At 44.3% G+C, this 15991-nt stretch overlaps 1 protein-coding gene across 1 annotated transcript in view; it reads right to left on the bottom strand.

Moving 5' to 3' along the window:
• Positions 1–8206: 8206 nt before the first annotated feature.
• T265_12068 (hypothetical protein) overlaps positions 8207–15991 on the bottom strand; it is a gene marked incomplete at both ends in the record, with an annotated part of 14557 nt that continues 6772 nt past the window's right edge. Inside the window, 5 exons of the mRNA XM_009179004.1 lie at positions 8207–8464; positions 10806–10988; positions 13618–13690; positions 14148–14458; positions 15648–15757. Of these exons, the coding sequence (XP_009177268.1) occupies positions 8408–8464; positions 10806–10988; positions 13618–13690; positions 14148–14458; positions 15648–15757 (734 nt within the window). The remainder of the gene's footprint in view (positions 8465–10805; positions 10989–13617; positions 13691–14147; positions 14459–15647; positions 15758–15991) is intronic.

Genomic DNA, 15991 nt, shown 5'->3' with positions numbered 1-15991 from the left:
GATTTGCAAACGTCTCGTCAATGTTCAAGAGAACATTAGCAGCTTTCAGAGAAGTACACAATGTGTTGTTTTTTCCGCAATTCCTAATCACTTGTGGTACTGAAAGCCTAGAAAAGTAGCCAGTGTCATATCCTTTCGTTAAATCACTGCATCATTTCGAATGGCATTCGAACAAGTGGCGAATCCATTCAAGTCAGTATTCCCCTTCGACGTTTTGAGTCCGCATTTCAGATCAAGCTCGTGTTGATTGATAGCGTGAAGAGGACAACTCCAATCAGTACCTTTTAGCTTGTCTGGCGTTGATATTTTTTGTGTAGGGCCAAGGTGAAATTTGTCGTGGGCTTGAGGTTTGCGCAGATGAAAGCATACCACAGTGAAAAAGTGAGCAGGGATGTTATTGGTCTTTTGCTCACAATACAACAACAGTACAACAGTACAATAATGATTCACTACATTGTATCACTGTATATCTCTGTGACCTTGCTGAGCCTAGCGACATAATGGAACCATGGATCCATGCAAGTATTTTTCACGAGATGATGAAGATATCATGGCATAAGGAAATACTTATCACAGCTTACCACCGATCTTGTTCTTGCTAAAGCTCACCAGATAACCACAGCTCTCGAGTTTCCATCAATGTTCCCTTTATTTCAGCACCAAATTGGACGCAGCTCGTAAATTTCAATCAACTACAACTTACGTTGGTGCTACCCGGAGATTTGTTCGGACTCCAGCTGAACCTTCTATCAAACCAGTGTGGTTCGTCACTGACTGCACCACATCGATTTCTTTCTTTTTAAAGCTAGAAATGAGCTCTGTGTGATCATATAGATTCACCCAGTTGGTCGTATCGTTTAGGAAAACCAAGTGTGTGAGATGTCACAAGACACTCAAAGTAAGCACGCCATGGTCGCATGTCGAATCTTGGTCGTTCCGTCCAAAATTTTTCCAGTTTAACCAACACAAGTCAAGATTTCAACTTACATATATGTGTACCACGTTTGACAATAAATCATGGATTCCGACATATCAATTTCGGCCTATGAGGGGCTTGGGTGTATAATACTTTAGTGGATGCATCCCGGGGATATTAGACAACACCTCTAAAAAAAGTACCTGTGTGATACTTGAAATCGAAGTACGGCAAAATCTGTTCGTTGTCCAAAGGCAGCACGACCGGTTGTTATGTACTGGGTGCGCGACTGTGACCAGTAAAAGAGGTCACTTGTGGAGTGTATCTACCACCTAGAAGGCTGTGGTCTGGTAATTATATCAAATTAATTAGGTCTAACGATAAATATAAAATACATTTTAAAAAATGACACATTTTGGTGGATGCCTGACTGTCCCAATTATTCGTTGTTCACGTCCTGTGCTGCACTAACTTGATGTGTTTCACTCAGATCTAACCGATATGTGATAAACGCATGTGACCTCGTTCTACCTCAGCGAAACCCATTTGCTCGATTGACGCATACATCAAGAGCACACAAGGTAAGTAAGCAATTCTCATTCAGTTTTTACACCCCCAAAGAATCACTCATTCAGGTCAAGGTTCCAAAATCTGTCATCAGGAAGCATTCATTCATCAATGACTTGGCCAGACTTCTTGAATCTCCATCCCACAAGATTTTAGATGGAAAGCACCTGATCTCAGAAAAGCAGAGCAAATTAGTCGATCCCTGTTGAATTTATTGAAAAAAGGAAGTCCTCTTTATTGCGTTCGAACAAGGACGCTTTTCTCTCAGAACGGCAATTCAACCTGCAAGATTCCCAGCAACCAGTAACCTGTTTGGTCCCCATTCCCAGTATTCGGATCAAGATGAAACTGATTTGAAAGTGAGCAAACGAAGATTAAAGTTTCGTGTTGACTCTATTCCATTCACCTTATACGTTGCATCACACTCCACAATTTCTGTTCACCATGCATATTGGGCTCAAGCGCAGAAATGCACTGATTGGCTTTGATTGTCTGAGTGCGATCGCACGCTCGCCAACGCAAATGAATCATCAATTACTTTGCCAGTAATTAGATCAACTACCTGGAAATAGCAAAGACTTGCGCGGTCAAGTATGTTAACCAGTTACTCAACAACTGGTGCAGCGTAAGATTGGAAAGGGGCCCTGCATCACACCATGTTGCACAGAGCAATCTCTGTAATAGGTCAGGTTGGGATGTAGCCTCTGCGTGAACACCCTAGCGCTAGCCCCATAAAAATGATGCAAAGCAGTTACTACTGCCAGGAATGGCAGTAGATGAGTACCTTTGTGAAAATAATCTCCGCCTTGCACAACGCTGCACTAACTCTTATTGTCATGTGAGATGGTTGGGATATGCTTAGTTCACAGTGTGGCTAACTAACGAGTCACAATCGTTTAAAACTACACTATCAATTTTTTCAGGAACAGAACTGTTTGGTGATGACGGAGCCACTGACACAGACAATCGGTTTTCACATTGAGATTCATTTTCTTGAAAACCCAGGTTTGTGAAAATCCAGTGCATTCCATGGTCGTTGGAGTTTCGACCGCGATTTCAATTAACTGCAACTTCCGAATGAACATGCAGGACTTCCAGACAGTGCGCTTGCCCTTTAGCGCCACAAATGTATCTATCACGTCAGTCCGAAGCAGTTGGATACATTACTACCTCTATCGATTTTGCGTATTACCACATATTGTCATGTATACATGGGCATTACCAATCCCGAGCCAGATGGTGATTCTATACCCACGATCCAGCGTCTCAAGCAGATGGTTTCCAAACTTCGTTTTCCCACGGGTACTTTGTCATTATTTATGAGGAGATATGAAGCCCTAGAAAACACAACCGAAAAACAAATATTTATCTTTACCCAATCAACACTGTACATTGGTTTCGAAAAAATACTTTATCGACGTTTCGGTATGCCAGGTACCCTAGTTTTGATCAGCACGATTTTTAACTTGAACAAAATATTATATAAAATACACTCATTTGAGAACTAATTTGATGTCAACGGGAGACTTGAGAATTCCCTCTTTGATCATATTCTTCTGAGGAAAGTATGCCTCATGTGCCAGTTGGCATGATTTTCGGGATATCAAGGTCATAGAAGCTCTTGTTCCAAAACTAAGGACTTGTCCAGCTGTCATGTCTAAGTACAACCAAACGTAGATCCGTTTCAGCTTAGTTCGCAAAATGCTAATGGAGACAAATCTGCTAGATCGCCTGTTCTGATAGACTTTTACAAGAAATGTGGAAACATCAAAATCTCCTTTTTCGGCACCACGGAATAGGATCGGTACAAGTCCTTCCACCACCAAATTCATTGTATTGCTTGTATTTTTTTTAAAAAAGGGGACCGGTTACATGAAGCATCACGTTATCGGAGTTTGTGCTGGTGGGCTTTATAACAGTGCTAAATAAGAACGACCAACAATGAGGGGTTAAGTCAAACTTCCAGCGCCAAGTTACGAACACCGTTCCTCACGATAGCTATTTCGTTGATACACGGGTTGAAAGAGCGGATAATATCATATCCAGCACGTGCCCAGTGCGTAATATCATCCCCTACCAAACGCATTAAAATAAATATAATGAACTTGGCATTATTCATGTTCAAGTTGTGGTCCAAGGCGTACAATAGGATAGCGGACAAACCAGAGAAGAGCATGTGGGTCCTTACGGGTTTGTTCTTTTCAAGGTGAATCCAAACGCAGAACCTTCTGGATGACGAAATTCTCTGACGAAACACCTCTACTGCACTAAATGTCACAGTGAATCCAGAAAAATTAATGAGAATGAATGAACTAGGACCTCGAAGGGTAACCTGAAGTCGATGGGATATACATTCAAAGGAATTTAAAAAAGCATATTTCTTATTCAAAATCAAGCTGTCTCATTTGTTAGGATCTACTCGTACATCGCTATATCCTAATTGCGAAGCTCGCTAGATCCCATTTCCCGTAGTTCACAGCGTTACTGGCACAGAAGTAATACGTGTCTGTCAGCCTGCCAACGTGGTGCCTGACGAGTAAAATAATTTGCCCGGTCATTTGAACCATTCGGATCCAGTGGATGTGTGGATTCATTTCGGAACCATGGTAGCAACAAACTCGACGCATTTTTCGCCCGGATGAACAATACGGGTTCGGACAATCGTATTCCATGTTCTGAGCGGGCGTTAGAAATCGTTGTATTGAATAGTTTGGCGGTATATGGTGGTAGTCAATCCACGACCTTGAACACGTTCAATCCATGCAAACAGAAATGTACACAGGAAGTTAAATGTTGCCTACAACACGTCTGTTATAAGTAAGACCACTAGTGTCCGGCCACTCTTTTTTTTCAAGAACGGTGTTGGATGCTGCGCTGTCATGCTTAACAATCCGATGTGACTCCCCCAACTTAATGTGTCCTTGCGATGAATCATACTGCCCGGAGCCCTGAGAGAGACAGTATTATCAAACAGCAATAAGCTACCAGCACAGCAACTAATCCGACACTCGCCGACTCACCGAAATCCCTACTTTTCACTCCGACGTTTAACTTTGTAGAAATGTGATGACTTAACGTTGATATCCGGTCATCCACACCCACATTACACGGCCAAATGTGGCTGATAGACATACCACGTAGTATTCAAATGATAGTATGTCACTGGTAATTGCCAATCACAGACGAGGAACGAATTGCGGAGGGAGTCAAGCGATTCTGAGGTCAAAAATCAAGCCCATTTAACTCCCACTCGTAAGCCAAAAGTCAACATATTAGCTTCCACCAACTGACTGCAACGATCAATCGGGCGGAAGGCTTGGATATGCAACTGTCGGACATAAATAATCAATAATGTTATGGGCCATAGTTTTCCTGCCTTCTAAATACCTTTAACCCGAGTCTGGATAGCCGCCTGTTGGCCCGATGCTCTTAGCAAAACCAGCAAACCAATGAACGTGCGATTCAGCTGATTTATTGAACATTGACGTGTACAGGCCTGTCATGTGCAGCCAAGGACAAGCTGCCTATGGTGTTCACATGGAAAGTTCTAGGCGGGCCAAAAGTGACTTTAGAAAAAGAACTCGTCTGTCAAAGACAAGTGAAGGACAACCGATTAACTCTCTACCAACGAAAACGATTATTCCCTTGTCCGTTGTGTAATCCACTTACTGTCGGGACTGGTTCTTCTAATAAGTGACATTTTCGAAGGTTTGATTGCTTTTGTAATTTCCACGAACTTCAGGTGTTGACTGCTGTCTACTGAATATGCCGTATTTAAGAAAGCCTGCTCAGTTTGCGTCTGTCAGCTTTCTTTGCGACTTCAAGCATCAGGACATGGTTCCTTCTCGCTAGTTAGTTGACGACAGCGACCATGAATTAGGTTTGCCTTGTTGTGATAATCATTCGATCACTGTGACTCAACGCTCAATCCTATCCATATGAAGTACCATTTGTGTGGACTTCTGCCTGACCATATTGAGTGACAATTTCTGACAATGACGGGCTGGAATTTGCTGCCACCGGCATCCTTTTTTGTAGCGTATTGTCGTTAAGGAAAGTGATACAACCTGAGGGCAAATCATGCTTGAACGTGAAAAAATCTGAGGAGCACTGTACTCATATCCACGTTATTTTTTAGTATTTGATAGCTGCATTACGGGTGATGAACTTTGTGTGTAGCGCGTCTTTCTGATAGTTTTCTCATGAAAATTTTCGGATAATGTTTACCCGACGGATATTTTGGCTGGTCCCACACACGCATCGAAATAAATTCACGTAGAAAGAAACAACGATAGTACTCTGTTCATCGAGGAATGCTTGGAATGCGATCATAGACGCCATGAACTTTTAAGTTCAGTAAATATGAGAGAAAGAGGTTCATATGATTTTAGGCTCTGTAATTAGTGAGAAACTGGATGAAGTACAAACATTTCAAACGTACACGTTTTAATGCGGTGAAGTACAACATGAGTCCTACTTTAGGCCTTACAAATATGCTGAATTTCTGTCGGCACTGATGTGCGTGATGATTGGACGCAGATCCAAGTTGATTCAATCGCGTTGCAGAACCGATAGGTCAAAAGATGTCTGGTGGGTTTGAGGCAGAAATTCGTTGGATTTCGAACGACACATTCTTGATTCACATAGTTGTGCTACTCTGTCTTCACGATTGAATGAATGAATTGAAATCGTCCTAAACACGATCTTCTGACAGTCACGTCTGACAGAGCCAAAAGCAGTGTACACGTTCTGCAACGTGATTTTGGTTGGATAGTACACTGAACTGTGGGTAAAGGGAGAAAGTCCTGAGAACCTGTGTGTCTTGCCATGTGCTGCGTTCGTAATTCCTTATCCGCCGCGGTAACTAATGGCTATAAACTAATCGTGGACTGATGGTTCATAACTATCCCACTCCAAACGGGTCAGATCGGACAGTTCTCCATTCCATTTGCGTCCCTTCACTACAGGACTGCATTTTGCTAAAAACCACCTGTCAAGCAAGAGATGTCTCACCACATCTATTCCCCCGGTGAATATCGCAGTACGGTCCCTAATTCTTTCAACAGTATACGCCATGTAGAAGGGGCTGAACGCCGCTGTCACTTGCACTTGCAGGCTGACAACGAGTCGACTGACGCACGACTTTTGTACGGGCTCCAATGACAGCCTGAACAATCGATGTCAAAGACCACCGAGTGTATTCTGTAGTCGCAGTTAACAAGAGAGACATGCGGAAGTGATGCCAAACGGCAACAAAACGAGTTTACCAGCCCAACGAACTGTCCTTCAAGAGGTTCGTATTCTTCCATATTTCTGCATAGGTGTTCCCAAAACTTGAAATGTGGGAGGGGGTCCGTTTGCGTCGAGGTTAGGCAAATCGGATTGCTCTTTTTGCCAACATTCCTCCAATCCTCAATGGTAGAGGCACACTAGGTGATCCAGAAATCCACTGGTAATATAACAGACTATAAACATTGAAAATCAGTAACTTTGACAAAGACGTTCAACGAAAAAATATTCCACACCCTGTTATAGATTTCGTTTCGAGTTGACGTAACCTCTCGGACTCTCATATTCGGTTGATTAACACCACAGACGAAAGTTCCGTTCGGATGTCAGTCTAACGCCAACTGAATTTTCAGGTGAGTATATAAACCCACACGCCTTGTTTTTATTGGAGGTGTTTTATGGGCACTTTTGGCAACCAGACAGTTCATTCCGATAGAATCAGTAACGTTTGCTCTCTGCGCCGAGACCTGGGTGGTATTTGAGGACCGAAAACAAAAGGTAATAAACAACGGTGATGCCCAAAAGCAATAAAAAATTCATTGAATACGCGAAATCCCGTGTGTTCCTGTTACCCGAGTTTGGGTCTGATAACGTGGGAGACAATTCGATTGCCAGGCACAACGATGCCCAAGTACCACGCACTCTTGTAGGGGATCCAGTACTGAGAAAAAACGGAAATACTCTTATTGTAAAATCATCTTATCAGGCAGTCACCGTTTTCAAATAAGCGATCACTCGGAACTAAAGTCACACTATCAAAGGGAGGTCGCGGGCTCGAAACTCCCTGGATTTTCGTCAGACGAGCACTGCTGATCATTCACAATAAGGATGAAACTCCTCGATCTTTCTGCACGGATTGGTTTTGCTTACTGTAAACACCATCGACAATCCAACACCGCTTAGCCAAAGTCCACAATCAGAACAACAACCTGTTTCCGGAAACATCTTCTGGACTAGGTGGAATGCTCTGAAGTTGTGAACAATCGTGTTGTGCAACATAAGCATGCACTCACTGTTGGAACCTGAGTTACAGTAGGTGAAGATTCTTTCAGATTGACACCTTCGAGTTGTAGAACCGAGATGCCTGGATGATGTTGATCTTTCGGCATCTAGTAGAGGTCCAGTGACGTTATTATTTTCATCTTTTAGTTAAGAGATTTATACTTTTTGAAACCAGGTGCTACAAGGCGCAAGTTCGTGGAAACTTACTAGTTCCATGTGAGAAAGGACTGACATATTATTATACAGGTGTATGAACAGGAAGTCGTAGACAGGCGGATCGGCTGATGCTGGCGGTGTAGATGAGGTCCTTGTTAGTCAGCTCCTATCGACAAATCACTTAACTAATTCTTAAAACTGGCCAATTGCCTTCGGTGGAGCTGCTCTTAGAAATCTGACTGCAAAACGGATCCCCGACACGAGCTCAGAAGCAAACATAGAAAGAACAATATATAAAGACGCATCCATGCTAGTGACGGCAAAAAATCAGCCGTCACCAGGTTTGCAGCAGAGAAACGTATGCAGTGAAAAACAAAAAACATGAAAAGGACCAATCCTTCAATCGGTTAGGAGAAAGCGGATAACAAATCATCATCCAGAGATAAAACGGACGTCCTGTCGGTAAGCTCAGTGACACTACAAATCGCGCTTGATTCCCATTTCCTCCCAGTCAATTTCGTCTTCTTCGATTGGCTGAGAAAAAAAGGGAAATGCATATCGGAACCGATATTGTGCAGCCACGAGTGGAGTTTCAAAATACAAATTTGATGCCATACCGCAAGGGACATCGAAAATCCACGATATGTGGTGAGCACTGTTCAACAAGACACGTAAGTAGGGAAGGCGTAACTGAAGTGGCCAGAAGATATACTGAAGCAACCTGTCCCAAAAAACATCTCTCCTTAGAACAGTCTATGATTGCAGTTCTTGCCGTCACAACCCGGCGTACGATCTCCCCAAAAAAGGTCAACCGCAGGAGAGCTCAAATATCCACGCATACATAGCGTGAGTCACATTCAGAGGGAAGGGTTGACGGAAGTGTCTGTGGTCTTTGTGCAGTTACCAAATGTTCCATCCATCAAATCAATTTATCAGCTATAACCGTGTACCATACGTGCATTGGTTTCAGCTGCTACAGCGGGAGATAGACCTAAACTTTGGAGACAATGAATAACATTGACGCCGATGACTCTGATGCACGTGCACCACTGGCTGTGCGATTTGGCCATTTCTGTCAGTGTCACTAACCATTGGTGAGTTGAATTCCGGGATGTCCATCCAGAAAGGAGGCAGTTTCCGACCCGATTAGGTTTACTGGTTAGGGTTTTCGTACTCCGTTTCCAGGTCATACACTGTCCACCTCTCGATCGCTTCCACTCAACATAAGACTGGACGAAAAGAGATCTGTGAAGCAGACTATATTCCGACATGCCGAGTACATGTCTTAACCAGCGTAGCCTACGACGCCTTAGTGATTCGCCTATCCACGGAGAGTTCCTTCTTCCTAAGACCAACTGGCACACCTCAGCATTGCTAATCCAATGTTCTCAACAGACCCGACTAAGGCCTCGGAGACACCGACGGTCAAACAATGACAACTTTCTTATACCCTCTGCGCTTAGAGGATACATTTCTGATTCATGAAACATTGTGGATCACACTGCTGTAAACTGCCGTTGACAGGCGATACAGAACCGTCAAGCCGATCCGCATACATTTTTTATGCAAACGAACTCAAACTGGGTCCACGCGATCAGCAGTACCACAATTTGAGATGATCGGTGCCTTCGAACAAACAAATACTGACCAACACAAGAAACACAGAACCAATAAGATAAATGATCAAACGTGAGTGTAGTTCGGCATTGAAGAACAGCGAACAGTACAAATTTTGAACCCATATTTCTCTGGAATGATTCGGAAATTTCTGGGTGATTTCTAGGAAGACAACAATCTTGGCAAATATGTAGTGAGGATAATGATACCTGGTTGATATTATTTCTCAGCTGACATATGACTAGGTTTACACCTGTGTCTGATAAATACATAACAAGGTCTCTAGTAAGAACTTGCAACTCCATTAATATCAAGTGGTCAATAGATTGGAAATACCAACTCGTCCGAAGATACGACGGACGGCATTTGTCAGCAAGTTTCGATATGTAGGTACCAATGTAAACTGATAGGTGAGTACAAGCAAGACGAAGAAGTGAATATGGCACGGTAAGGTCGGAATACGGATGTCCAAGTAGTTACTGCTCGAATTTTGTGACCGAAAGGTCTGTGGTTCGAACCCAATCCCAACACCTAGACTGCTCTTGTCTAGGATCGGGTGACCTGGTAGCCCTCATGCAGCGAAATGATCGAGTCGATTAAGCAGAGCAAATCACAGCCGTTTGATTAGTGTTATTTGTCTCTGAGTGCTCAATCTATGCATACACAGAACCATCGACCGAAAGGTCTGTGATTCGAACACAATCCCGGCATCTCGACCGCTCTTGTCTAGGATCGGGTAACCTGGTAGCCTTCATGCTTCCTTTGGACCGCATAGTGGCTATGCACCGAAAGGTGATTACAGCGAAATGATCGATTCGACTCGGCAGAGCAAATCACAGCCGTTTGATTAGAGTGTTACTTGTCTCTGCCTGCTCAACTCAGTCGGGTTGACTGAGTTAATCATTTATGCACACAGAGAACCATTGATTCAGTCGTGCGTAAGACTAACCATTATACTACTTGCGATAGGTTCATTGGAACCCGGCAAATGACGCCACAAGATGGGGTCACGTAGACATGCTGGTTTGTGTCTACCTGACTCTCGTCCGACCTTCTGGCTCCCGGCCCGAGCGACTCTGAATGATGCGCAACAATCTTTTGTGAGATGCATCGGATCGTGAGACCGATGGAGTTTGAGGAACACATAACATCAAAATAGACATGATAGTTGTTGAGGACTACAAGACTGATGGATCAAATTGCATGCATGACCAAAAAATGGTGTGGCGATGCATACGTTTCAATAAGAAAGACTCACAGGAGCATCGTTTCCATCCCAAGGATCCACAGTCAAGATCTTTGGTAATTCACGCACGGGAAACAGTTGCAATTGTGGATCACCATGGAGCAGGGAACGCAGGAAATCGTGAATGCCCTCCGTGCTAAACGATCCACGCAAAGTGGCACGTTTCAGCTTCTTGCTGTGAACAGCAACCATAGCCTGGAAATGAAAGAGTTGTAGGATATAGACCATGTGTTATCCGAGTGAAACTACTTCACCACTACTTTCGTAAACCACATTGCAAATCAATTTTACACCAGATAAAAATTTGATATGATGTCAATACACCCTGTCCCTTTGGATACCTATGGTACTGAGAACACACCTCAATAGATCCTGTGGAACTAGAAATAATATTGCGACTTGTGTTCATACTCAATTAAATATGTAACGTCTGTGAGGAACACCCTACGGAGCTTTGTGAAAACGGTAAATAATATGGCGGCGTGGAAGATGAGGGAGTGTCAACTGAATGTGAAAATATTATGACTACTAGGGCTCCATCCACAGAACAAGATTAGAAGCCGCAAAAAGCCCCGATGATGGCTGGACGAAACAGTGAGTAGATAGTCAAGAAGGCGAGGGAAACGGGTAAGTGGGCCAAGTTACTTTTAGAACAGAAGTTGGTATTGTCAAGCAGGGTCCACATGCTCCTCTTTCTGCCTGGCCGGAGGCACTGGATGCTAAAGAAGCTAACTGATGTCAGTGGCGCTGATGCTACCAGTTTCTGTCCAGATTGTCGGAGATTTAGACACCTCGGAGGTGTGTTGTAGGCTAATCCTGGATCCTCACCCTGTCGCATTTAGTTTCTCTTCCCATTATAAGGCCTATTTAAATTGTATTGACAAGGTTAAACGGGAGTGAAGCATTTGGTGTTGGTATCTAACCAATCCGCGCCTCCTGCTGAAGACGAATTCTAGGGGTACGGAGCATGGCAAGGCAACGCGAAATGAAAGCGGCTGCTGTTCAACTGGATACTGTGCCTGCATATATCCCATATACCAGGGTCTCAGCTTTCATTCCTCAGCCGGACCGCCTAGCTACGGTTTACTTGTCGGTGGCGCTAGTATAATGTTGGGCCAGGTTCGTACAGGACGATGTTCGCGGGCCCTTTGTTCGCCGTTTTCGATCCTAGGGAGACAGAGTTTTTTTGCGTTCTTGTTTCTTTCCAATCACTGCTAGGGCGTAAGGCCATTGCAGCACTAAACAAGCCTCTATATTTAAGACCGTAAACGTGGGTACCTCCCACCACCGTTCGGTTATTCGGCCATAAATTGCGACGGTTCTAGTTGTCACGACTCCATACAGCGAAAACAGAACTGATACGGAAGGTTCCAGTTGAAGGCGACAGTTTTCGAGACCATTGTTGGTGCTGATGGGCCATCGGAGCGAATATGGCAATGGGGGTGTGCTATGGGCGACCTTGGGGCTGTGGTTAGAGCGCGAATTTACTGACCCCTGGGTCGTGGTTCCAACCCCAGCCCTGCCTCTTGACTTCCCTTGTCCAGGCTTGGGCAACCTGACAACGCCCAACCCTCGTGCTTCCTTCACGTGGCATGGCAGCTAGGCACCGAAAGGGTGTTACATCCGAACGATTATCTTTTTTGTCTTTATAGGCGAACTTATAACTGACTACATACATGTTCCAACCCAGCATATCAAAAGTGTGTTTTGAAGATCGGCACTGCTTAGGACCTAAGTGATAGACGTAGTACGACCTCACCACCGTGATCGATGAATTATAACTAGATCAACTATCGTAGGATATGTATTACCAACAAACGCGTCGATCATACACAGGTACCGATGGTCGAATTCTAAGTCTTCGTTTTAAAAAAATACCCAGAGAGGATGACAACACGAGGGTCCCTGAGTATTTGAGATGGTGCACTGAATCATATACCTTAACCCGACTGTTGAGACATTTAGCAGAGAGGATCGGGTGATGAAAACGTACTGTGCGAAGAGCAAAGCCGAAGGACCTACTTTTCTAAATATTATCGTCATCAGAGACAGCAAATCAGTGCTGACATTGACGCTCTACGGCCGTATAATCACAAAGTTCGTTTAATCATACTCAATGCCATAAAGTATGATAAAGTGGTGGGTGAGGAAAGACCGTGGTACTGGTCTATCACCCGCATTCTGAGGTGCCTTCACTTCCATGTGCTCAGTCAGACCACCTGGAAAGAAATCGATAGCAAAAACGTCACTGACATCGATCAACAGTCACTTCTTGTATTGTTTCCAGTCAAGAAGGAGGTCATGGGGACCTTTTCCTGAAAAGTGGACCACACCAACAACAATCAGACTATCCGTAATCTCTTTCATCCCGTCGTTCCAAGTCCCAAGTTGCCCATCCTGTTTCACTGAATGATGTTTAGGTACGCGTAGCACATTGTCGAGCTACCGCAGATGATGGTGCTGGCGGATTGCGCGACGGAGATGCTTGCAGTACAACTTTTGTAGTTGCTGCCCTAGATAAAACTAAGCTGCATTAATATGTATGAATAAAGCAGTGTGACGGGTGTAAAATACCAGCATGTAACAACAACGTCACGGAGTTTCGTGTCGTTATGGAGATCCTGGTACTCGATGGGTGCTCCGAAAGCAATTTCTGCTTTGTCACTTTAGAATTCGCGTGTTGCACGTGTTTCCACTCAAAGAATCAGGTCATATTTTTCAGCTACCGCGTGTTACGGAACGACATGATGCATTCCGTATGGACGAAAGAGGTCGTGCAGAAAAGCGGAGTTTATAGGAAAGGAGACAGTGAAAACATACTTACCGGGTATCCCGCCCCACCAATATCAAACATTTTTTCCAACTCCGGTTGCTTTAGTGCTTCTGTCCAGACCCACCTAATGAGGAGGGCAGAATGAGAAGGAAATAGGGAAGAGATCATTTTGCGTAGGAAATTAAAGCGGTTTGGTTAATCTACTCCCATTAGGTGGGTCACTGGTTTCCTTATTTCGGTTTCGGTCTGTGAACACTCGAGTCAATGGTAGCACGTCATAGCTGTTCGCAGGCACGGCTGGTGGCTAAAAATGATGCGCAAACGTGATAATGATGGACGATTTCGCGCGGTCTCAAGGACTTTTGCTCGCAGCAAAATGTCCAAACGCACTTACCACAACGCCCCAAGATGGATTAAATACAGCCCTTTGTAGAGTCGTAATTTATATATCGTACAAAAGCGAGTGGCTCTTCATTACTTATCCAAAATGCGATAAAGAATCTGGAATCAGTGATACATCTCTACCGAAGGCAACTAGTAAGCAAGAGACCAGAAGCATTTGTGTTGGGACCGTGACTCACCCCCACTTCTGTTTCTTGTACTCTGCTGCCTGTTGTTTGATCGTGTTCAAGTGCTGATTACGACAATCGGACTGACAGTCGTATAGGCTTGGTAGGACGCTGATGACACAGATTTGGTGTTTTTCGCAGGCGTCCGAGAACACTGCAGATGAAGTGATCTCGGTCAATTCGGGATCGGGCATCGATGCCTCTGCCTTATCCATGGCCCATCGCACTATGTCATCAGACGTCCGACCACCATCGTAGTCCACAGGGTCTGTATTCTTTTTTGAGCCAGCAGGGAAGAACTTGATCGTTGGGAATCCACGGATCTAGAAAAATTAAGTATTGGACGGCGGTCCAATAAAGATTGCGGCAGAAAGCTACAAATGCGCTCCGGCGCTGACACGGATAATGCAACTCCATCGACGTGTGAGTTAGCAAGTTAACTGTATTTGCACATGGGGAAAAGCAGAACAGGTTCGAGCTGCTTTCCTATGAGAGCATGTTACGACAGTGTGTAGTAATCACAATAGGGTCGAAAATGGGGATGCGAAATAAAAACAAGGCCACGTCAGTCATCATTGACATAACTGGTACCGCGGTTTGCGATCCACTGAAAGTTGACACATGGGCCAGGGAAACTTGTTAAAACTTGACGTGATCTGATGAACCCCTGCCTAGTTGCCGGCTGACAACATCAGAGTAACCGCTAAGCTCTGACCGAAACGGCTACATTCGCTCACCGTTTCTAACAGGAAGATAAGTGCGCTATCATCAAACGAAGATGAATACCATGGCAGTAAGTCACTACACGCGACTTGCCTTACTTTGTTGTCCATTAAAAACCGCCGGTGTTGAACAGTGCCAACACCTTGAACCCGAAAGTACTGGAATGGGCAATGCACCTCATTAACGACAGCAAAAGTAAGAATGAAAAGATTTCATCGGCTACCAACTGACAAAGACTCGTAATGACTGCAGATCTACCTTCGGGCAGGCAACCGGCTTCTATTTGGATAATCTAACCAGCATCACCTGGCCATACGTTTCCTTCCATAATGAGAGGGACTTCAATCAGGAACTACCAACAATGTCCACAAGACTGTACGCCCTGAAGCCGTATTACAGGTGCTCAAAAATGTAAAGGCATCACACCTCAAATGCACGAGGAACAAATCTGAATGATTTTACCACTGGAATGCGTGTTCCAAACAAGATATCAGCACAGAGAGTTGGAGCAGTTCCTCAAGGTGTTCAAATCGACGTTTTACAACGACTCCGAGTACAATCCTCTTAAAAAAGTCACCCCCCCCCCCCCCAGAAAAGACCATTGGGCGGAACTAGGGTGACGGATGGCTTGGTTGGAAACATCAGACAAGTTGTTTGACTTGAAGAATGATAAAAAAAGCTAGTGAACTATGAGGACTAAAATTAACTTGGAACGACGGTGAAATATGGAGAAAATTTGTCATAGCGCTCAAGCCGTGACCATTAATGCATTAGGATAGCGAAACTGACCCCGTATTTCTGAGACAGTTGATTGTGCACAGTGGCGTCCACGGCACCAACCTTCATGACACCTTTCAACTCAGTAGCAGCAGTCTCCCAGTGCGGTTTGAGGTTTTTACCTGAAGTAAACAATAATAAAACAAAGTCCGTAGAAAAATCAGTTCTGTGGAGCACAGGCACCAACCTGACACCTTTCAACTCAGTAGCAGCAGTCTCCCAGTGCGGTTTGAGGTTTTTACCTGAAGTAAACAATAATAAAACAAAGAAAGTCGAAAAATCAGTTCTGTGGAGCACAGTGACTCCTCATAAGTAGCGATTACGACTGTGGGAGCAGCCAACAGAAGGCACATTAT

This window comes from Opisthorchis viverrini (assembly GCF_000715545.1).
Source record: "Opisthorchis viverrini unplaced genomic scaffold opera_v5_789, whole genome shotgun sequence".
In the NCBI taxonomy this organism is placed as follows: domain Eukaryota; kingdom Metazoa; phylum Platyhelminthes; class Trematoda; order Opisthorchiida; family Opisthorchiidae; genus Opisthorchis; species Opisthorchis viverrini.
Note: the sequence above shows the minus strand (reverse complement) of the source record. Positions and strands in the feature narration are given on the sequence as shown.